The sequence below is a fragment of the Amphiprion ocellaris genome, chromosome 11 (assembly GCF_022539595.1).
Source record: "Amphiprion ocellaris isolate individual 3 ecotype Okinawa chromosome 11, ASM2253959v1, whole genome shotgun sequence".
Lineage (NCBI taxonomy): Eukaryota > Metazoa > Chordata > Actinopteri > Pomacentridae > Amphiprion > Amphiprion ocellaris.
The window spans coordinates 32,318,850-32,342,515 of record NC_072776.1 but is presented as its reverse complement, the minus strand read 5'-3'; the positions used below and the strand labels follow the sequence as shown (position 1 = coordinate 32,342,515).

The 23,666-nt window shown below is 38.3% G+C and overlaps 1 protein-coding gene across 1 annotated transcript in view; it reads left to right on the top strand.

Annotated features, from left to right (window-relative positions):
* man1a2 (mannosidase, alpha, class 1A, member 2) overlaps positions 1-19,707 on the top strand; it is a 181,211-nt gene extending 161,504 nt beyond the window's left edge. Inside the window, 3 exon segments of the mRNA XM_055015102.1 lie at positions 2,839-3,011; positions 10,475-10,590; positions 15,049-19,707. Coding sequence (XP_054871077.1) covers positions 2,839-3,011; positions 10,475-10,590; positions 15,049-15,184 — 425 coding nt within the window. The 3' untranslated portion in view covers positions 15,185-19,707.
* The last annotated feature ends 3,959 nt before the right edge of the window (positions 19,708-23,666 follow it).

Here is a 23,666-nt window from a genome sequence, read left to right as displayed (position 1 = left end):
AGAGGCGCCATGTACACCAACACTAACACACTGATAGCAGGATCCACCAGGTCTGTACTCGAGTACTTCAGGATCAGAACCAGAAAAGCATTTATGGCCAAGTGAGTTTGCTCACTCAAGGAATTTGACTTGATGTGTATAGAGACAGTAAAAGAATAAATATACAAATCTATACCTGAGAATTTCTAAATAAAAATGCCCTAAGAAGTATAAGAAGTACTGTGTAAAAGTAAGTGTAAACAACTGTGTAAAAAAAGACATAAATTTGCTTAACCAGGATAATAAATTAAAGTACAATTTAAATTACAATACACCCATTGTTATTAAGGTATTGCACATGAGATAGAAATATTGTACTTTCAGCAATATGACATTAACCTCATATTGGAGGTAGAACGCCAGCTGTGCTACGCTGTTATTAAGAAGAGTGTATGAAGCTTGTTTTATGTGATAAAACCTCTGAAGAAACAATTTGCAGGAACTTCTGGAGCCGCTGTAACTCACGGTCTTCTCACAAAAGCTGTTTTTATCAAAGGTGAATAACTGTGAAAAGTACATGTTGGTTAAAGATTCCAGAAATTTCAGTCAGAATCAGAAAACACTTCATTGATCCCTGAAGGGAAATCACTTAACGTTACAGTTGCTTTCATTACAAGTCTTCAAAATTTATAGATAAATGCACACTACGGTTCAAAAGTTCGGGGTCACCCAGGAAATTCCATGATTTCCATGAAAACTCCCACTTTTATCCATGTGCTAACATAACTGCACAAGGGAAGGCTAATCATCTGTTAGGCGTTCAACACCATTAGCTAACACAATGTAGCATTAAAACTCAGGAGTGATTAAAATTAAATTAAAAATCAGCTGTTTCCAGCTAGAATAGTCATTTACCACATTAACAATGTCTAGACTGGATTTCTGATTCATTTAATGTTATCTTCATTGAAAAAAAATGCTTTTCTTTTTAAAAATAAGGACATTTCAAAGTGACCCCAAACTTTTGAATGATAGTATATGTGCATACTTCAACCTTAAGTTGTTCTAAACAGACAAAGTGGTATTAGAGCACCCCAACACATAAACACAGCAGGGCTCCAGACTAACTTTTTCACTGGTCGTACTTCCCATCTTGTCACAGGCAAAACACATCACTTGCTAAACATTTTCTTATCGACAAACGCTACAATTTCCTGATGTTCCCTAAACGCCTCACGCTGCAGGCTGCGGTGCTCAGACAGATGTGTGACCAAACATTATTTTGAAGAGTTAAACTAGAGAGTTGTAATGTCAGATTTGTCCAACATGAAACCGAGTGATGTTTTCTACATGCAGTCTTTCCTTTAAGCAGAAAAAACAGTACATGTAGGTGTGCTCAGCATTTCACAAAAAAACTGCTGTTTTTTTTTTTTTTTTTTAGATATTTTTAGGGCTTTTTTAGCCTTTATTGTAGTAGGCAGTGGAGAGGAGACAGGAAATGTGTGGAGAAGAGTGTGGGAAGACATGCAGCAAAGGGCCATGAGCCGGAATCGAACCACGGCGGCTGCGTTGGGGACTATAGCCCCTGTTTATGGGTCGCCTGCTCAACCAGTTGAGCTATCTGGGCGCCCAGAAGACTGCATTTTTAATTGTAAATACTGCAGTCAGCAAAGTTATAAAGGCAGTATTTTCCATCACTGTGGTTAACATAGTAGCTGCCTATGGCGGTTGGAGAAACACCAAAGCAGCTAAATGGTCATCATGCACTCGCACAGTGCAACCAGTTGAAATTTAAACTCACATACTCTCAAGAGAAGGTTGTAAATGCCACCATGTTGGTTGCAGTCTGAAGCCCTGGACACGTTTTAATAATAAAACTAGTCTAATGGCATAAGTGAAGATTTCTCTGTAAACTAATACGCTTTGAAACAACCACGGCAACCTGCAGATTATCATTTTTAATATTTAATTACAGTGAAATTCCACACTTTTGACCTCAAAATTAACATCCACATCAAACCAGGCTATAATTTTTATCTGATTTATTTCTTTATAATAGTTGTTCTTAATGCAGTGAGACACTCTCACCTGCCCAACCAACTATGACTTACAGTTTTTTAGACACTCGTAGGTCAGATTTTTCAGCTGGTTTTACATTTTCTGTGACCTGGGAGCATAAATCTATCATCAGTCCGACGGAGGCCGACGGGGATCGATGGGTGTGTTGGCACGGAAACGCCAGAGTGTGATCTCGCATCGTGATTGTGCAGCGTTGGTGTGTGTAGTCGTGAGGTTAGTCTGAGAAAGAGGAGGGGTTGCCGTGGCAACAAATGAAGATGGAGGAAAAAGGGGTTTAGAGAAGGAAAAGGGCGGGAGAAGAAGAAGGAAACAGGAAGGCTGCGTAGAGTCGGCCTGTTAGCTAATGAGCAGGAGACAGTTTAATGTGTGTGTCGGTGTGTTTTAATCCTTTCACTGCTGTCACTGCTTCGTCAGCGTCTCGCCGATTCTCCTCGCTCAGACTCTTAATGCGTATCACACTTAATTAGCAGAAAACACTGGTTGTGGAAAGATGAAAAGCTGGTAAAATCAATGGGGTTGGAAGCCTTTTATCAGAGGCTCTGATTCATACCAGCCCTCGACTTGTAATCACTAGCAGCTGAACCATTAAGACAAACAAGGAGCAAAGGATGGTGTTTATTTCATCAAATCCTTCTTTCTTCCACCTGTCACTTCCTGTATTTACTCTTATTTTCCTTCTCTTCTTTCTCTCTCTGCTTCATTGTCACACCTTTCCCTTTATTTATAACTTTTCTGCCTCTTTAACCGTCCTCCATCTTTTTTCCCTCTTTCTCCTCTCAGTGCTGAAGCTCGGCCCGGAGGCCTTCAAGTTCGACTCCGGCCTGGAGGCGGTGGCCGTCCGGCAGAATGAGAAGTACTACATCCTTCGGCCGGAGGTCATCGAGACCTACTGGTACATGTGGAGGTTCACCCACGATCCCAAATACCGGCAGTGGGGCTGGGAGGCAGCACAGGTAAAAATCTACCACATTTTATCCAGTAAATACATCCCATGTTCATCTTTTACACACCTTTGGGTTTGTTAAATGGAGAACGGCCAAAAATTCAATGCATGAATCACAACTTTATCCACTTACTTGCTCTTTAAAATGAAAGAGCATCACAGAGGAGGGAGCAGAGTTACAAATGGTGATATTTAGCTCATTTTATGGGAAATACATCCTCAAGTGCTGAAAAAGTCAACATAAAATTAAGTTCATCTTCACTTTATTATAGTTTTGTCACATGGAAGTGCTGTAAAGTGAAAATAACAGGCAATAAAACACAGTCATACACACTGACTGAAAGACAAATCTGAATAAACAAGAATAAGAAGGAAAAATTACAATAACACATGAAGTCCAGCTCTATTTGAATCGACAACCAACAAGATGTGGCGATTCAATCGTTTTTGTTCGAGCAGTTTGTACGTGAAAAGGTCAAATGTTCCAGAAATTATTAGACATCCATGAGCATTTGATAGTTTAATTTCAGTTCTTACACAAAGATCTAAGAGTTCTGCTAAATAAGGTGGCACTGACTCGTTCAAAACATTCCAAACAAACACTAAAAGTTTACAATCAAACCCAATACTGGAGTTATGTAATTATACCTTCCTGTCAGAGGACAAGCAGCAGCGTTTTCTAGACAAGTACTTACAAAAATCTACTTTCATGGTGATCTTGACATCTTTAGGAGAGGAATCGAAGTCTTAACTAATTAAAGCTAGTTTTAACCACTGAGCTGAAAAATCTGGAGAAACACATCACAAAATTTTTTTGCAAAAAAAAACCGATTGTCCAGTCAACTAAACAACAATCTCACTCTAATTTTCAATAAGATTGAGAAAGTTTAGGTCCATTTGGATTTAATATCTTCTAAACAGTCCAGAAATATAATTTTTCTTAGTGTAATGGACAGATACATTTCTAAATCTGTAGCATCTGCATAGAAAATTACTGGGCCCAATATGAAGCCTTGACGGACGCCACAAGAACGCAAGAAAGCAGAATATAATCGGTCAGATCTGAGTTGAACCATTCGACCTGATATAAAAATCTTGAGATCCACGATGTTGAAGCAAAGTTTCCTGAATCAGTCGAGAGAAGATCAATAAAAACTCCTTAAAAAAAGATGTTTAAATACTTTGATGGAGTTTAAAACCGGACTGAAATTTCTCATAAATGATAGTTATCTAACACATTGAAATGGAGTGCTTTCTTTAAAACTTCCACATGGCATTACATCACTCTGCTATTTTAAATAAATGTACATATTCTACATAAAAGAACAACAGACATGTTAGAACATATATGAAGTACTTTATGTGGTATAAACATCTACATGAACTGTAAACTTGACCAGTTGTTCCTGATGGTTTTCCTCGTCCAGATTGGCACAGAATTCACTTTAAACAATAAATGGACATCAAATGTCATCTGAGCACCTCTGGACGATAAATACACAATATTTTTATAAGTATTATATTGATTTTTATCTTCTCAATTTAAGCTTTTTGGTTCAGTCAGCTGCTCTTTGTTCTCACAGATTATCTAGATAAACAGATGTTGAGCCTTTTCTTTTATTAACTGCCCACACATCTGTTGACCAGAAGCCAATCATTTGTTATCACCAGAGAGATATTTGTCTTATCAGCCTGTTTTCTTCTATATGAACAGTTTTTTTCAACAACAAAGTTAGTTACAGATCCATTTTTTTTGACATTTTTTGGTTCTTAAAGGAAATCAGAAAACTATTGGAGTCAGAGTTCCATGTTTGTTTGGTTTTACAATTATACATGTTTATACTGACACAGACATAAGATTAAAGCAACAATAAAATCCAAAATGTGCAACAGTAAAAGAAAGTAGAGCTGTGAGTGAATTTAGCGGTTATTTTTGCAAGATTTAAAAATAGGAGAACATTCATTGGTGTTTTGTGGCTGATTAAAATTAAAAATACTATAATAGCTCATCACAGGTGGCAGGTTCATGCTCTGAAAACCTTCCCTTTGGCGATTGTAGTTGAAGATAAAGACTAAAAAACGTGCTTTACTGCAAATTTTACCTCCACTGTATTGGATTTGCAGTACTATTCTGTCCTCTTGAAGTGTTTAAACAGCGAGCAGAGTTAGTTTTTTGTGTAAAACGGGGTATATCATGAGAATTAGTTTTTCTGCTAAAAACGTGTCACCAGTGAAATAAAGAAGTGTTTTTTAAAGCATTTCTTACCTGACCTTTTAACTAAGCATCATGGACAACCTGTGGAAGGGAGGTTTTTTCAGTTTAATTTCAGTTTGTGGAAGCTTCGAGCTTCAAACAACAGAATAAAGAGATTTAAAGTGGCCGTTTCTCTTATTGTTTCTGCATAATTTGCGTAAAACTACATATACAGTAGATATCTTGTAATCAGACACTTAAGGCTTGATTCCTCCTCAAAAAAAACGCCTTTTTATGCCTCCATGTGTGGGAATTGTACATTCCTGTGTCTGATGGATGTTTTCAGGTGTTCTTAGTTCCTCCTTTGTGCTTTAATATGAAAAGCTTTATGGAAATCTGGAACAGAATCCTTTTTCTATCCCTTCTACTCCTGACAGAGGATTAAAGTGTCTCCTCTCTATAAATCTCTTCTTCTCTCCCAGTTTTCTCTTGTTTTTTTCCCCTGCCAATCTCCTTAAAAAAACTCCTTTGTTTCTCTGTGGGAGTAAATGCTCATGAGCCAAGTAAATATATTGGCAGGTGTGTATATGAGGCGTGATTGTACCAACGGTGAGCCACACTAAAGAGAGCTGAAGGCTTCGTCTTCGCTTTAATATATTAATATACCGTATAGATGCAGCTGATAAATATGACTCCTCCTGTGCTGCTCATATTTAGTGTAGCTGTCAGGAAGTTTCAGTAAAAACAACTTTTAATTAATTTAATCAGTTAAAAAATAACCCTGTGTTCTGTTAACTGTATTGTTCATATTATCTGAGTGAGAAAAGAAAAAAAAAAACACCTTTTTTTGACAGATTTTATTCTCGGTCATTTTTGCATCTTTAATGTAATTTTTGCATCTCTTAGTGACATTTTTGCAACTTTTTGTGCCATTTTTGCATCTTTTAGTGCCATTTTTCTATCCTTTAGGGTCAATTTTGCATCCTTCAGTGACATTTTTGTGCCTTTTAGTGACCTTTTTGTGTCATTTTTGCATCTTTTAGTGTCAATCAAAATTAAATGCAATTTTAAAAAAAATCTTTTTTACATTAAATGTTTTCCACTTCAGTAACATTCCCAACATCCTCTTCATGATTTACCTGTTTGGGATGAAAGGTTGCAGCTAATTATGCTAATTTATACTCTAGGTTTGGTTAATTCTGGTGTTTTTGTGGTTATAAAATATCAGTAGTTACAGACATTTCACATTTTGTGTCATTAATTCATTTTTCTCAACCAGTACTTGAGGTTTTCTCCGCCCTCGCACCGTTCTTTATTGGTCTCTTTACCTGAAACCGACACACATTTTCCACAAACACCTGCGGTCCTTTCTAAACATGGCCTTGAAGCTCAGCTGCTCACACACTGGGATTAAAGCCGGCCGGTGTTAACGGCTGCAGTGGACAAAGGAAGCGTGACAAACAGGCGGTTTGGTGTAACAGATGGGTGCAGCTGCGCTACAGAGGCGGTGTGTTGAAGTGTGTGTGTGCTCGTACTGTATGTCGTGGGTTTCTGTTGGTGTGTGTGTGCAGCTTCAGCGATGCTTGTGCATGAAGGTGAAGCCCAGCTGCTGTAATGTGAAATGTGTCCTCAGTCGGCTGCTGCAGCATCACCGCTCCTCCTCCTCCTCCTACAGTTGGACTTTTTATCAGATAATTTATTTAGCACAGATGGCCCTGAGACGTGTGTGTGTTTTAAATGCATGAGTACAGTTTCCCCACGCCGAGATTCAACACGGTGAAAGATCTCAACTTTCCAGACTGTGTTCGAGTCGCTGATGTGACTCGTGTTTAAATTGAAGCGGCCAGACATAATCGAGGAAACACTCGGCTGCTGCTGCTGCTGCAGTGTGGCTGGAGAAGGACAGTTGCACGTCGGGGCGCAGCCACCCGTGAATAACAGGAATTATGCTCCGAACTCCTCGGAAATCTGCTGACGATGAAACGGTCAATCGAGGACGAGATGGAGGGAGGAAGTGTTTGCGACAAGGACAAAGATAACGCTCCCGACTACTAGTAGTAAAAGTCGATAAGAGCAGGAGCGTTGTGCTTCCAGAATTTTTATCAATTTCCCCATAATAAGTCCTCATTGTGAATCAGGTAGTACTGAACCGTGGGCGTCACCAGATGGACGATCGCTGCATTTTTAATGAGGTTAAAGCGTGTTTTCTCCGCTGTGAGGCGTCAAATGATTCAGACAACTAACGTCAAACGCCTGATTAAGATGCGTAAGATTTGACCAAAACTCTGAACATGTGGTCTCACTATAAAGGCTCACGTTCAATTAAAAAATAGCCCTTTTATTGCAGCCCGATGGAGACTTGTGGCGAAACATTTCAATTAGTTTGGTATAACATTTCTCAATAGGTACAGTTTAGAGCAAAGTTAGTGTCCACATTGGCATTTTATGAAACAGATTTTCTTTTGTAAACAATAGAAAGATTATATTTTATAGTGATTTCTATGAGATACTGTAGAGATTCATCTCATGTCGTTCCTCAAAAAGCTGTTGATAGAACCAGAAACGTAAAAAGAAATGGAATATAAGCGATCTGATGTAGGTGTTGGCACAAGTTGACAGGGTATTTGTGCTTAACTACACCTGATTTAGCGCACCATATGCCACACCTGCTGGTACATGTAATCTCATGTGAACATCAACACCTGTTACTGCCCTGAGCTGCTGCGGTTCCATTTTGTTGTCATTTTAATTGTACTGGTTTAATATTCTACCCTGAATTTGCACTTCCTGCGTCCTCCTGCCCCCACTGATTGGACGATACTTTAGCCCTGCGCTCCAATCAAACTTCACCACTCGATGGTGGATTGTCTATTCAGGAAAGTCATGATTATTGTTGTTTTGTAACTTATGTTGTATGATGCACTAGTTTGGTCATTGGAGGCTGGGTTGTAAAGGTTATAAAGTTTGGTTTTATCCTTTCAGTTACAACTGTCTAGCCAGACCAGGTCTAGTGGTGCTACTTCTATTTGTAATTTTTGTTTGTATCTTTCTTTTAAACTGCTAGATGTCTTCGATAACTTATACTGTTGAGCTACCCAGATCCAGAGTTTGGGATTTGAATCACCTTCAATAAGCGTCTCCCTTTAACCAAATTTCTTTTTACTGTCATAAATTTTGTTGACTGAAGTAGGCAGAACACAATCACTCTATTTTGTGCAAAGGAAGAAGAGTCGAAAGACGCTTTAAACAGCCCTTTCCACTCAGAGTCTGAAGAAGAAAACCTGGTTAACAGAGAAAGTTGAAAACCACCTTCATGATACCTGTTATCTCTGACTGGAGCTTTAGGTTTTGTCAAAACTTGCTTCGTAGTTCAGCCCACAGGTTCCACAAATCATCTTTTTGTTCATCTTTAGAGTTGAGTTGTCCCGATCAAGTTTTTCTGCTCCTGATCTGATCAGAGTCATTTAATATTTAGCATGTTTCCCAATCTGATACCATTTTCCTTGATAACACACTCTTCAAGTATTGTAGATTATCCATAGTACCTGCTTGCACCACCGGGTGGAGCTGCTTATTCTTTATTTGAGGACTATAACAGTTCTGTCTTGGCAAGGCAACAGCATTGTGGGCTTTTACGAGTAAAGGGGCACCATCACACAGACTTCTCTGAGGCTTAATGACCTCCGACCAACGCCAAAGTGTTATATCAAGCTAAGATCAATTCGGACATCCCTCTTATATTCTAGTGGCCAATGGAAAAAGGGCACCATGACAAAGACTCCATTGATACTTAATGATCTCCGACAAGTGCTAAAGTGTCAACTCAAGCTAAGCACCATGACAAAGACTTCTCTGAGGCTTAATGACCTCTGATGAGCACTAAAGTGTTAAATCAAGTTAAGATCAATTAGGACATCCCTCGTTTATTCTAGTGGCCAATGGAAAAGGGGCACCGTGACAAAGATTTCTGTGGGACTTAATGACCTCTGACAAGCACTGAAGTTTTAAATCAAGCTAAGATCAATTCCTCTTACATTCTAGTGGCAGTTTGAACAGCTGTTTTGCAGCTTGATTTACATACCTGTCTATGTCCTGTGTGTATATAATCCAGCACAACAGCATTTCTAAAGGTCTTTAAGGTTCCTCTCGGGTCATCGATTAAACCCCTAAAAACTCATCTCTGTTGAACTGTAAAACTACTCTACGCTTTACAGTGGCGAGTTGTATTAGTGGAGTAATTCAAGGATACATTTGATACAGAAAAAGACTAATGTTACGGAAAGTTATCAGGATTGGTTCCTGAGGTTTGTTATGTGGAAAACCCCAGACGTCTGAATTTGCCATACCATTGACTTCTTATTTTACTCATAAAATGTCTTGTAGCACATAAAAACTGTCATATAAACTTGTGAACAAGGTCTAAAAAAGTTGGTTTTCACCTTTAAGGATTGATAAACTTGGATGTTTTTGTGAGTCACAGTAAACAAGGGTTCAAACCATTCGATGCTCCAGGTTCTGCTGTTATCTGACAGGCCGTCCTCCACGTTTTCCTGTTTTTGTTCCCGTTGACACGCTGACGTCACATCTTTCATGCTCGCAGAATCGGTGATAAAACCCTCGAAAGTGAATAGACGGAGGGGATTTACATCACAATCTGAGCCCACCTATGAGCATGTTTTCAATTTTGTCCTGAACAGACCCTGCATCTGCAAAGAAACGGCCAAAAAAATGAGATGGAAACACGTCAAAGCATCTTCCATCATTTTCCCAATCAATGAAAACCAAACTTTCACTTCAGCAGCTACCTCACATGCAGCGTAACAGGAGGCTAATGAGTGTGTAGCCTCATTACGAAGCCGCTTTGTGTGGAGGAAGGACAAAAAAATATGTATTTAGAGAATAAAATGTAAATGCAGGGAGGCAGTGTGGTAATCTTTTTTTTCCTCGTGTTTTGTACAGCCGCTGCTTGCCATACATCTCCCCAGGACTCACTCTAATCTGTCAAAAGCAAAGAAATTAATTATAGCATGCTTTTATAAGCTTATTAAAACTGCTCTCCTCCCTCCCCCACCTTCTCTTTTTGCCCTTTTCCATTCGCTTCTCTTGCATTTCATCCATCTTTCCTTCTCTTACCTTTTTCTGTTTTTATTTCCATTCGTTCCCATCACACCATTTGCACTCTTTCTCCTCTTTCGCCCTTCGTTTGTTTATTTTCTCAACTTCTAACTTCCTCAATCTTCCACTACGTCCATCTTTTCTCTTGTTTTTTCCCCCTCCAGGCCATCGATAAGTACTGTCGAGTGAGTGGAGGTTTCTCTGGGGTGAAGGACGTCTATTCGTCCAATCCGACCTACGACGACGTGCAGCAGAGCTTCTTCCTGGCTGAGACACTCAAGTAAGTCGTCCCTAATGTGTTGATTAATTGGCGCGATCTGAAAATCATCTGTAATTAATTAATCACTTTTGTGATTAATGTAGTGATTTAGTGGGCAGGTGAGTGGTGGGCCTGCTGATTGAAGGGACTCGTCAGAGATAAAGTGATTGCAATAATCGCTTGTTCACACTACACATTTTCTGTTAAAAAGAAAAAGCATAAAATGTCTTTGCAAAAGTAAAAGTTCAGCATGTATGCTTTTGTAGATTCCAGCTAGAGCCTGACTGATACTGGATTTTGGGGCCGATACCTTACTTACTGTAAAGACAAAACTTGACTCCGCACCACTGTCTACTCTCCTACATGTGCTGTCGATACCAAGTTTAAGGGCGTTAGAAATGCTGGTATCGATTTTTTGGCTGATGTTCTTTAAATATATGTTCGTTTTATGTTGAAAAACGTTTCTGTTCATCATCTTTCCAGCAGTGTATTTTGCAAGCTAGTTGGCAACTTTTTATAAAAACAAAGCTTGACTCCACACCACTGTTTGCTCTGCTACATGTGCTGTCGATACAAAGTTTAAGGAAGTAAGAAATACTTCCTTAATCTTTATATATATATCTATGTTAGTTTTATGTTAAAAAAGAGTCATTGTTTGTTACCTGTCCTGAATGTATTTCACAAACTAGTTAACAACTTACTGTAAGTACAAAGCTTGACTCCGCACCACTGTCTGCTCTGCTACATGTGCTGTCGATACCGAATTTAAGGGAGTAAGAAATACTGGTATCAATATGTCTTCTAATATTCTTTATATATGTATATATGTTAATTTCATGTTTGTTTATCACCTTTGCAGCAATGTATTTTACAAATAAGTCAGCAACTCACTATAAAGACAGTCTGACTCCGCACCACTGTCTGCTCTGCTGCGTGTGCTCTAGGTACCAACTTTAAGGAAATAAAAAATACTTCCTTAAACTTGCATTAAACTTTATATATAGGTTAGATTTATGCATCATTGTTTGTTACCTTTCTAGCAATATATTTGACTCCGCACCAGTGTCTGCTCTGCTACATGTGCTGTCGAGACCAAATTTAAGGGAGTAAGGAATACTGGTATCAATATTTCGGCTGATATTCTTTACATATATGTTAGAGCTATGTTGAAAATGTCTTTATTATTTTTCTAGCAATGTATGCCAAAAACTAGTCAGCAACTTTCTGTAAAACAAAGTTTGACTCCATACCACACTGTCTGCTCTGCTACATGTGCTGTCAATACCAAGTTATTCCATACCAGAAATACTGGTATAGACTTTTTGGCTGATCTTCTTTTATACATGTTAAATTTATGTTTAAAAAGAATCATTGTTTATTACCTTGCTAGCAATCTATTTTGCAAACTAGTCAGCAACTTACTATAAAGACACAATTTGACTCCGCACCACTGTCTGCTCTGCTACATGTGCTACAGATACCAAATTTAAGGGAGGAAGAAATACTGGCATTAATATTTAGTCTCTTATTTTTATATAAATGTTTTATTTGTGATTTTAAAAAGCATCATTGTTTGTTATCTTTCTAGCAGTATATTTTGCAAATTAGTCAGCAACTTACTATAAAGACACAGCTTGACTCCACACCACTGTCTGCTGTGCTACATGTGCTGCAGAGAGTACTAAGAGCATGGAGGCAAATGAACAAAGTGTGATTATACTGTTAATAGATAGATGGAAAGATCAAATATGTTACATTATGGAAAAATAAGGAAACTAATGTCTAAAATGACTTGCAAATCTTTCGTATTCTGCTCCGTAATGAAAGATAAACCAGTGCCGATATCTGTGTCAGTACAATCAATGTGTCGATCAGGCTGTAATTATATAAGTTATAATATACAGAATCCTCTTTCTGTGGTCTGTGGGAATCCTTCAGAGTTAGTCCCAGGGAGGTATTTCCTTTCCTTGGTGCACTGAAGAAACTAATGTGATGTTGGCGTGTTCTTCAGAAGGTAGTAACAGGTTAACGCGCTGCCATCTGTTGTTATTTCCTTCTATTCGAGCCCCTTTGCTCTGAGCACAGTGGGCCGGCATCAGGCTTTGTTTGCAGCTACGCAATGTTCCAAAGTCTGATTAATGCGAAGGGCAGCTCTGGTCTCTGTGGAACATCGTCATCACTGATGGATGAAGGAAGAGGAGGCTGTGACCCAGAAGGGGAAGTGAAGAACAGTAAAGTGGTTCTCTGGCTCCCTCTGCTGGCAGCTTTGTGAACTTCACCTGCTGTTATTAGACTGTACATGTGTCAGTCACGGTCTGACAGGTCAATCATAAAACAGGTTTTATTGGCTGCCCTGTCACCTCCGGTATTAGCATGAAGCTACTTATCAGCCCTCCGTTGTGGACTTTAATGTGTCGTAAATTAACAGCCACAAAGCATCAAATGCCAGTAAAATTTGTCTTTGGTGTTCGAGCCGTTAAAGGTCAGCCGCCACGCTGGTTGGTAGCTCTGAGGCGATGACATTTCAGAGCCTCGGCGTTATGCAGCCTTTGGTGTCTGTCTGGTCTCAGCCTTCATCCCTGCTGGCTGCCAGCCAATCGCCTCCAAGCAACGCAGCAGAACAGGCTTCTGATTGGCTGCCAGTCACACAGACGCAGCATCCCAACTTACATCACGAAGTTAAAGAGCTGCAAACCAAGTGGGCAACTTTTAAAATCTGACATTTTTACACTGAAAATTAAACAGGTGCATGTCAGGTTTTATGCAAATCATTTTGACATGTAAAAAGTTAAAGAGTAAACCTCCAGTTCAGTGCAGAATTAGTAAAATATGAACCATTCTTTGATGAAAACATGAATGATCAGAGCAAATACAATCACGTGACAACAAATAACTTTGTCTGACCACTAATCCTAAATGAAAGAAAAGTTTTTCCATGATGAAACATGTTTTCTAAACAAAAAAAGGACAATTTTTTACAAATTTTGCCAGCGGATGAAAACTTGCGAGCACAACTGTATATATACTCATATATGTATAAATGAAAACAGGGATTTTACTGTACAAAACAATAAGCAGTTGCAGAAATCATGAAAATGCCCATTAGTCATATCTGACTGTTGTGTAATCAATTTGTGGTGAATTTTATTTGTTTACAGGAGAAATAAAAATGACAGTAAATGGACATTAAACTGATCTCCATCATGTATTAAAGTAAGAAAGGGAAATTGATTTCAAAAAGAACAATAAAATGCATCTTGGGCCTTTTTTCTAGATTTAAAAAAAAAAAGCTTCTTCGTGAATAAAACGACTAAAAACCTACATCAGGTTTGGTCTTTGTGATGAGATGCAAATGAAACCCACAGCACACCACAAATAACAAAGCCACCTGGCACCGGTTGCTATAGCAACGGCCAAACATGGCACACAGTGTGCAGGTAACCGAGGACTCCCACATCCATGAACTGTACGTCTGACCAGAAAACACAGCCGCCTCCTGAAGCAAACTGTTGGTACATCTGGCTGCACAGAAACCCAGTTCTTGTTTATCACTTGTGGAGGTTTTATAGTGAAAACTTTCAACAAATGTTCATTTATTCTGCAGTGTGATTAAACAAAAATCAATTTAAACCAATGAGTATTGAGCAGAATTTGGGTGTTTTTGTCTCCTGTCATAGTTTTACTATGGAAGCAGCACAGCCATAACTACAAACAGAAAATACACAAAAACATCAGTAAATTATAAAAATTTGTTCAATTTCTTCATTAATTATTTTACAAAAATGCAAAAACCTGGAATCAGTACATCCAAAGGCAACTCTGGAAAAACTAGTCTTCATGTTATAGATATTTAACTCTTTATATTTTTAATTTGCGTCTCTACTTGTCTCCTCTCTGCTCTGTGTTTACACTTCCTGCAGTTCAGCCGAATAATCCTTGACTTTATGTTGGTGGCTGAGTCTGAATTTTTAGTTTGTTTTGCAGAATTTGCTGTGGTGCAAGTAGTTCATGTTTTTGCAGATCTTTAAATGACTTTTCAGTTGCGCCAAGGACCACAGATTTTTTATTTTTTTACAGAATCTTTTAAAATGCAATCAAATGTTTTAAAGGGAGATTTGTAGAATGAAATGATTTTGATGAAATATCACAACTTTTAGCTCAGATTTGGTTCATTTCCTCAATGGAATTCTCATGAATATGTTAAAGGCCTGCCGGAAAGTTGATAAACCGATAATGTTTTAAAGCTTCTTGCTGTTATAAACAGTGTAATTGTGATTATTTATTAAAGACGTCATGATTTTCAAACCTGCTGGTAGCTTTTGGGGTTTAGAGGTTTAGATTCCTGCATCTGAACCAGGAAATAAAACATTTTTCTCCAGACACAGTTTCCAGGTTTGGATCGACACTACATCCTTTCACAAACTTACTCTCGTCTTTCTTCTTCCTCACCCTCCCCCTCATCCTCCCACCTCCCCCCAGGTATCTCTACCTGTTGTTCTCCAGCGACGACCTGATGCCGTTGGAGAGTTGGGTGTTCAACACGGAGGCCCACCCTCTGCCGGTGCTTCACCTCGGCAACATCACCCTGCCGGGCAGCGAGCCGGCTCAGCGGTAGACGGACCAGACCGTCCCCACCACAGCACCAGGGGGCGCCACCCGCCTGCCCACATAAAGATTAAACAAAACAAACGCACCCACCAACACCGGACAAACTTCCATCCAGACTCTCTACCACTTCTGAACTGCAGCTCAGATCACTGCAGAGCGAGAGGCCGACTCTCTTCTTTCCGTTTTACTTCCTGACTCTTTTCTGCTGAAACCAGAAGGACCGACGGTGGGTGTTTGGCTCAAATCCACTCTTTTTCTCCGACGGACGGACGGAGCTCCGAACCAGAGGCTCGATTAGTTTCTTCTGTTGTTATTTTTAGTCTTCATTTGACCAAACTTTGCTCCCGAACAGACTCGTGATGGGATTTTGTGAAGGATTACGTCGCAGTTTGACACTGTGCAGATGGATTTATTTTTTTCTTTTCCAGACAGACAGACGTGAGGACTTTACAGGGTCTGCTGATGAGATGTGATTTTTTTTTTTTTTTTTTTGTGGTTTTTGATTTGGAAAAATGGGGACACAGGGTTGAATCAAAGCCCTTCGCTTCTTCTTCTTCTTCTCCCCGAGCTGAGCCCAGTTTAATCTCCACCAGACGAACTTTCTCCTGAAACTTTTGGCGGATCAGCGTCGTTGCGAGGGGCGGGAACGGATCTCACCTCCTCTAATCCTCAGTTTTCAGACCATCATGAGTGGATGTGTATAGACTCCAGCAGGCCTCTTCATCTCCTCCTCCCACCCAACCCTTCTGCTGCTACTCGACTGGATGCTGCTTTTTTACCTTCATCGTTTCCTCGCTCAGATCTCCTGTCCTCTCGTTTCCCTTTCGCCTTTTTTTTTCCATGAATCCGATTGTTTTCAGGTTGCGAGACGACGAGGCGACGAGGCGACCGTGCTTCTGTGACAGTATGTGTTTGTGTGGTGGTTGAGAAGAAACAACCTCCTGCTGTAAATCATTTTGTTTGTGCACTTTGTATGGAAAAGGCTATGAAGACGAGGACAGTAGAGGTGTAGCACTGAATAAACGAAGGCCTTCTCATGTCTCACTGCTGAGCTCCGAAAACCCGCCTCATGTCATCAGGTGCCACTTTACTCTCGCATTAACTCATCGTTTTGTCTTTTTCAACTTTTTTTTTCTACTTCTGCCATTAATTTTTCAAGCTTCTGTCATCTTTTTTACCTTCTATCTCCATAAAAAGTCCAAAAACCTGGAGGCCTTCAGTCTCATGGTTCCTACAAGACTCTAAAATAATGTTTAAATTTTGTTTATCACTTAGAAATTAATTTAACGTTGGAATCTAGTCCTTAAAAGTCCATTCACCTGTTGAATTTACTGCAAACTTCCAACCAGCTACTCTCCAGGCTGATTGGTCTCAATGTTCAGCTTATAAATACTGATTTAAAATCACCAAACTGAGATCTGGGAACAACAAATAAATGCGTATTTAACCTGTTTTTATACATTTTCCGATGCAAATCCTCTGCTGAGGCTTTATAAATGATAAAAAGTCAGAACATCACCCCGCTCTGTGTCCTGGAACATATCAAGAGTTTGTTGTTTTACTTTTAAAGATCTCAGTCTTCTTCGTCAGTTTGGCTCGAGTTTAAACGTTTGATTTCCTTCAACGGATTTGTCGAAAAGTCCCAAAATATGGCAGCAGGAAAGCGGCAAACTGAAAACCATTCGTAAAATATCGTATAAATATGGAAAGTGATGGACCAAGAACCAGATTTTTTTCCCACATTTGTTCTCACATGAAGCTAAAAGGAGCAACACAAAACAGTCAGTTTGAGATGCTATAAAGATGCTAAAAGTCTAATTTTAATAGTCCAGCATCAACTTTAACGTTATTTCTCAGCTGAATGAACCATATCAGAGGCAGGTTGTGATGATGAATGAAGGAAATCATCTGTCAGTGTCCCAAATTTATGAAATAACATCTAAAAAATGGTTTTAAATCATGTTTTTGTTCTAAAATCAGTCATATTTTGCTTTTTCTTTAATACTGGTGTCCGTTATTCATATGAGCCAAATGCTTTTCAGTTTATTTCTTATTTCCAGTCAGTCTAATAGACGTTTTTCGGGACTCAACCAAGATTTTTAAACCAGATTATGACAAAACGTCCCTCTAAAAGTACAGACAGCAATCTAAATAATGGGTTGAGAGAGACTTAAATATATTTTCTAAGACATTAATCTCATGTGTCCAAATTCTGCATATCAGTGGGCTAGTTTAGGTAGAAGAAATCAAGAGTTTGACTGCAAAAATGATTTTAATCCAGGTGAGAAAGCTGAACAGTTGTTTTTTTAATGTGCAACTGTTAGTTTCTGACTTTTTCTCAAGCCTTTTTGTCAAATGTTTTTCTGTTTCACTGCTTTGTGTTTCTGATGCGTCACCGTGACATAAATCCTCTTTTCTTATTTTCTTGTTCGCTCAAATACAAAGGTCGATGCGATGGTGTAAAAACGTAGCTGACAAAAGACTCCAAGGATGAAAAGAAAAAGTTCGACGTTTTGTTTACTGCCATGTGAATCAAAACTTCTTTAAAAAAATTGTTACATTATAGAATTCTGCTTCTTCTATTCCCACTTTTGACCAAAATTGAGTTAACTAACCAGCTGATTTAACATTTAATAGCCAAGTTTGTACCATGTGGAGCTAAACGTACACAGATATTACTAACAACACATTTTCTGACCATAATTTCACTGTGACTAATCACAATTTTACAGAAATAAAACAACATACTTACCAGTCAGAATGACAGATATCTGTAATCTGGTTTTGTCTGGTTTAAATCTTTTTTTACGGAGCTCTTGATTATCGCTCCAACAAAACATTTCAAAGTTAAACAGCTGCTGTGTTGGAAAACGCCATTAAATAGGAAAAGCTCATCAGGGAAGAGTTTGTGGAGGACAAGATCTTGTTTAATTTTACACATTTTTGTCCATTTTTTCATCCCCAGACACACTTGTTAACCATTGACGAAGTCTGGATGTCGGGTTTTTAGCCTGGTTGAAATTTCAAGCTTCCTTCAACTTTCACTTGTTGTAGCTTCCAACGTGCAGACATCAGCGACGCCATTTTGCTGAGTCAAAGCCATAAAAATATCTGTAATATTCCATTTAGACAGGTCGGAATTCCAGTTTAAGGAATCTACGAAATCTGACTAGTTCTAATGTACCTCAAAAGGACGATGATCGAACGCATTTTTCACAAACTCGAGTGAATTTCTTTTCACCTACGGCTGATAAAATTTAACTTTTTTAGTGATAATAAACAATTTAAAAGGTGAATTCTTTAAGTAGTGAGTAACGTTAATTCTGAGCATAATATAGTGCTTGATTGCATCTTTTGATACCTTGAATGGAGTTTCATTGAAGATATCTTGAACGGACTTTGAAGATATCTTGATTTTGTTTAATAGAAGATATCTTGAATTAAGTTTTACTGACGATACCCTGAATGGACTTTGGGTGGAGATATCTTGAATGAACTTTAACTGAAGATATCTTGAATGAACTTAAATTGAAGATATCTTGAATGAACTTTAATTGAAGATATCTTGGATGAACTTTAATTGAAGATATCTTGGATGAACTTTAATTGAAGATATCTTGGATGAACTTTAATTGAAGATATCTTGAATGGACTTTAATTGATGATATCTTAAACTGAAATTACGACTAGTCATACTTTCATAATTGAAATCTGAAACTGGATTTACAACTTGTCGTTCATTCATCGACGAATTATGATTTGGACATCAAAAAATGTTCTTTTTGACTGGGAAGAACTAAATTACGGATATCTATGATACATATCCAATCTGGCTATTAAATGTTAAAGGTTTTAGCTGATGAACATCAATTAGAACAGGAATGGAAACAAACATTTGGTGGTAGTTGATGCGACATCGCTAAGCCATATTTGAGAGTTAAATACGAAGAGGTTTTGAGTTTCTATTTAAACATCTTATTGGGAAATCTTGAAGGTAGCAGTTGCAGAGGATTGATAAATGTCTTAAGTTTTGACTCCCGTGACATTTCATTAGTTGGGTTTTTATAGCTTTGACCAGGAGTCAGGTCGAGTTCAAGTTAAATCAGCCCAACCTCATTATTGACGCTCAGTTTTTTTATTTAAAGTTTAAAGGAACCTCTAAATTATCTCCCTGGTGACTCCCGTGAAGATGTTTTTATTTCCTCCATTTTTCTCAATGTCATCCATCCACAATCTTCTCACCTGAAGTCATTATTTCATTACTAACGGTCCATCGATGCAGTACCGTCCCGGCTTGGCCCCTCCCCCCAGTCTCTGATGTCACTCTGACATCATCATCATCATCACCTCTATACAAGGAGGCGAAATCTGGGCGGCCGCGAAGTTGCTGGGAGTGATTTTGAAAACTGAGTGTTCTGTATTTGTATTTTTACTGAACTAAAAAAAAACAAAATAAAGTTAAACTATCTGTAAATATGTTTAAAACTGAGACACAAATTCAATAAAGATGTTATGAAAAGTTATCAGAAACGGAGAGCGCATTCTTTATTTGAACCTCAACATGGATATGGTTTGTTTTGATGCGTCAGATTTTGAAGAGCCAGATGTTTATTTGTATTTACTATAAATGTTTCATATATTTCTGCTTTCTTTTGATTTTTATCTATTTATTGTGACTCCCTTTTGTCCCTAAAACTGGCCATTTTCTCCGTTATGCACAACTTTAAGCCTTATTATAATAGAAATAGGTCATTTATATACTAATTTATCTTTTGTGTTGTTTTAATGAAGGTGAAAATTAGCTGTAGAGGCCAAAACTGTTTTCATTCCAGGCTATTAGCATGTTCATTTCTGCTGTAAAACTAGATATTTTAACATGGAGGTTTAGGGGATTGAGAATCAGCCTCTCGTGGTCATTTGAGGAACTGCAGTTTCGCCACTTTCGGTAAATACCTGCAATACTAAAACTATTTGAATCCAGCTGTACTTAATGGTAGATTCATAGATGATGAACTTGGCATCAACATGTTCTCATGCAAACATTAGCATTTAGCTCAAATCACTGCTGAACCAAAGTAGAACCCCAGAGAGCTGATAGTATGGGCGCAGAATGTGAATTTGAAAACCTTTATTGCCTGATTGACCATCAGCTGCTTCTCATTTTGTGTCTAATGAGGTGAATCTGTTCAGGGAGCCTTTTCAGTTCAGTTGCAAATGGGCCAGATAGAATAAAAACCAATCATCGAGGTCCAGATTCCAACAATAAACCCCCATTAAACGCCACTTATCTGTCTGTATGTGAGAAATATCTGAGTATCTGTAGATGTCTTTGGGTCTTTCAGTGCCTTATAATGGCACCAACTGACCACATTCTCCATTATGCACAACTTTAAGCCTTAATATAAGTTAAACTGGTCAGTTACATATTGTTTTACCCCCTTTGTAGTTGTAATGAGGTTGGAAGTTAGCTCGAGAGACCAAAATGTAAACATGTTTATTTCTGCTGTTAATGTAGATATTTCAACATGGAGGTCTATGGGGATTGAGAATCAGCCTCAAGTGGTTGTTTGAGGAACTGCAGTTTTCACCACTTGATGGACTGAATGGACTTCAACGTGTTAGCATGCAAACATTAGCATTTAGCTCAAAACAGTACTGTACCAAAGGATAACTCCACAGAGCTAATAGTATGGGCACAGAATTTAAATTCAAAAACATTTATTGACCATCAGTAGCATTTCATTTTAGTCTAATGAGATAAATTTCCTCAGGAAGCCTTTTTTCTTCAGTTGCAAATTAGACTAATTGAATAAAAAACAGTGACCGAGGTCCAGATTCCAACAGTAAACCTCCAATGAACACCACTGATTCGTACGTGGGGAATATCTGAGTACCTCCAGATAACTTATAATGACTCCAACTTGTCCCTGAATATGCCACATTTTCCGTTATGCACAACTTTTAGCCTTAATATGAATTAAACTGGTCAGTTATATATACTTTTATATCCTTTGTAGTTGTGATGAGGCTGGAAATTAGCTCTAGAGACCAAACTAGTTGTTTGTTACAGGCTGTAAACATGTTTATTTCTGCTGTAAAGTTAGATATTTTAACATGAATATCTATGGGAATTGACTCACTTTGAGAGTCAGCCTCAAGTGGCCATTTGGGGAACTGCAGTTTAGCTTTGGATGTAAATACCAGTAATAATAATAAAATTCTGGTTAGTTCCAGTTGTGTTTGATGGTAGATTCATAGACGATGAACTTAGCATCAACGTGTTAGCATGCAATCATTAACATTTAGCTCAAAACACTCCTGTGCCAAGTAGAACTGAACCGAGCTGAAAGCATGGGTGTAGAATGTGAATTTGGCTTCACTGATTGACCATCAGCAGTATTTCATTTTGGTCTGATGAGGTGAATTTGTTGAGGGACCATTTTCAGTTCAGTCACAAATTGGCCTGATAGAATAAAAACCAGTCACCAAGGTCCAGATTCCAACAATAAGCCTCCATTAAACCACGGATCTGTACGTGGGGGATATCTGAGTATCTCCAGATTAGTTTAAACTTCGTTCAGATGTGTTTGACAGAATAAATGTGTTCCGGTTTCTGTGCATAATGCTGCCAGGAAGTTAAAGACCAGTTTGGACAAACAGCAACTTCTTCCAAACAGGTCTCTATCTAATAAGCACCTTTTCTCTGTGGCAGGTTTTAGTTATTTACAGACTATTTTTCTTCAAGCTAACGACTTTTTAATGCTCTCCATGGTCATCACAATTGCCTGGCTTCCCCTCAACACGGCGAGCACAAGAAGTAGTTTACTTTTGTTCTCACTGTACTTCAGTTTAGGGTTTATTTAGCAAATAGCTGCTGTTTAATACAAGCAATTAGTTAATATCAGCCTGAAGCATCGGTTTAAATGCACTCGGTGCTGCTGAGCTGAAAGTCATTTTCCAGATGAAATGTGTCGTAAATCAACCAGAATGAGGTCAGCACTTCACAATAAAATGTTGCACTTTCCTTCCTTTTCCCTTTTGTTGTTAGAAGAAGCTTTACATCATTTGAAAGTAACCAGCTGTGAGAGCATGGAGGCCAAAAATGGAAAACAGATCATGTTTTTTGTTGTTTCTGCTGTAACTTTTAATAAAAGTGAAGTAAAGTTTTGTCAGATGTCCTTGTTATTTTGGGGAGACTCAGCTACAGAAAAGTGGTGAATTGAAGGAAAAAACTGCATAAAGAGTTGATTTAAGTGAAAAAAAATGGCAAATAATGATTTCAGCCATGCATGCATTTACAAAAAGGGATGTACGAAATTTTAAAAATGCTTTTTCATTTTATATTTAGAATAACAAAAAATAAAATCAGTAAGTGACCGAAACGAAAAATGGTCTGTTTTTTTCATTTTCTGAGACAGGAAGTGGTCATCAGCAAGTGTGGAGCCAAACCACAACAAGATTCTCAGAGGGTGGAGCCAGAGAGCAGTGATTGGTCAGACTGACTGAGAGCCAGAGAGCAGTGATTGGTCAGACCATAGATAATATAGAAGACAGTGCTAGCGGGTCTAGTCCACTATATATCTATTGTCAGCAGGTCTGGTAGCATCTCTGGCTGCTGTTGATCTTGTTTTTGGAGTAAAACACGGTAAGAAGATAAATACTTCTAACTAGTGATGGCGAGATGAAGCTTCATGAAGCATTGAGGCTTTCCATCCAGCTGGTTCTCTCATGGTTCGAAGCTTCATGGTGCTTCATTTGCTCTACTGCGCCATCAACTGGATAAATCAAAGTAAAACAGGCAGAGTGCCTATAATGACACACTAGCTTTGATATGTGAAGCTTTGAATTGTGCTTCAATGATAATGCAAATAAACAAGTAATATACTTAATATAGTGTCTGCTTTTCCTGATAGCAGGAACAGAGGGGGAAATGGAAACAAACTGGGGGGAGATTTGAGATTTGTAGCTTGACTGCTTGATTGATGTCAGGTTCTGGTTTTCTGTAAAGTGCTTAGATACTTTTAATTGTAATAAGGGCTATATAAATAAAATTTATTGTGCTTTTGCTACTTGTTGTTTTGTGACTGTGCATGTGGTGCCAGTGACAACCTGTAAAACAAAAGTAGGGACAACATTTTATTTGTTTTTATTCAAAAATATACATTTTTCCATATTGCTGGGATTCAGGCAGCTTCTTTTTTTTTGCACAATATTTTTCTAGCTCCTTGGAACACAACAGACATTTCACCTTTTAAAATATCAGAAAAAAAAAAGAAATTAGAACAAGCGGTGTGTGGTGTTGTCACAGTTATTCATATTACACTTCACTTGTTATGTGCCTACTTTATTAGGAGAAATCGGGTCAAAGTGTTCCCAGACAGGGGAGAATCTTCTCTTTCTGGCTGGTTCTATATATAAAAAAAAAGAGCCTCAAACCGATTGAATGCAAAGATACAGCAGGTAAAAATCCAACAAATGTGAACCGGGAA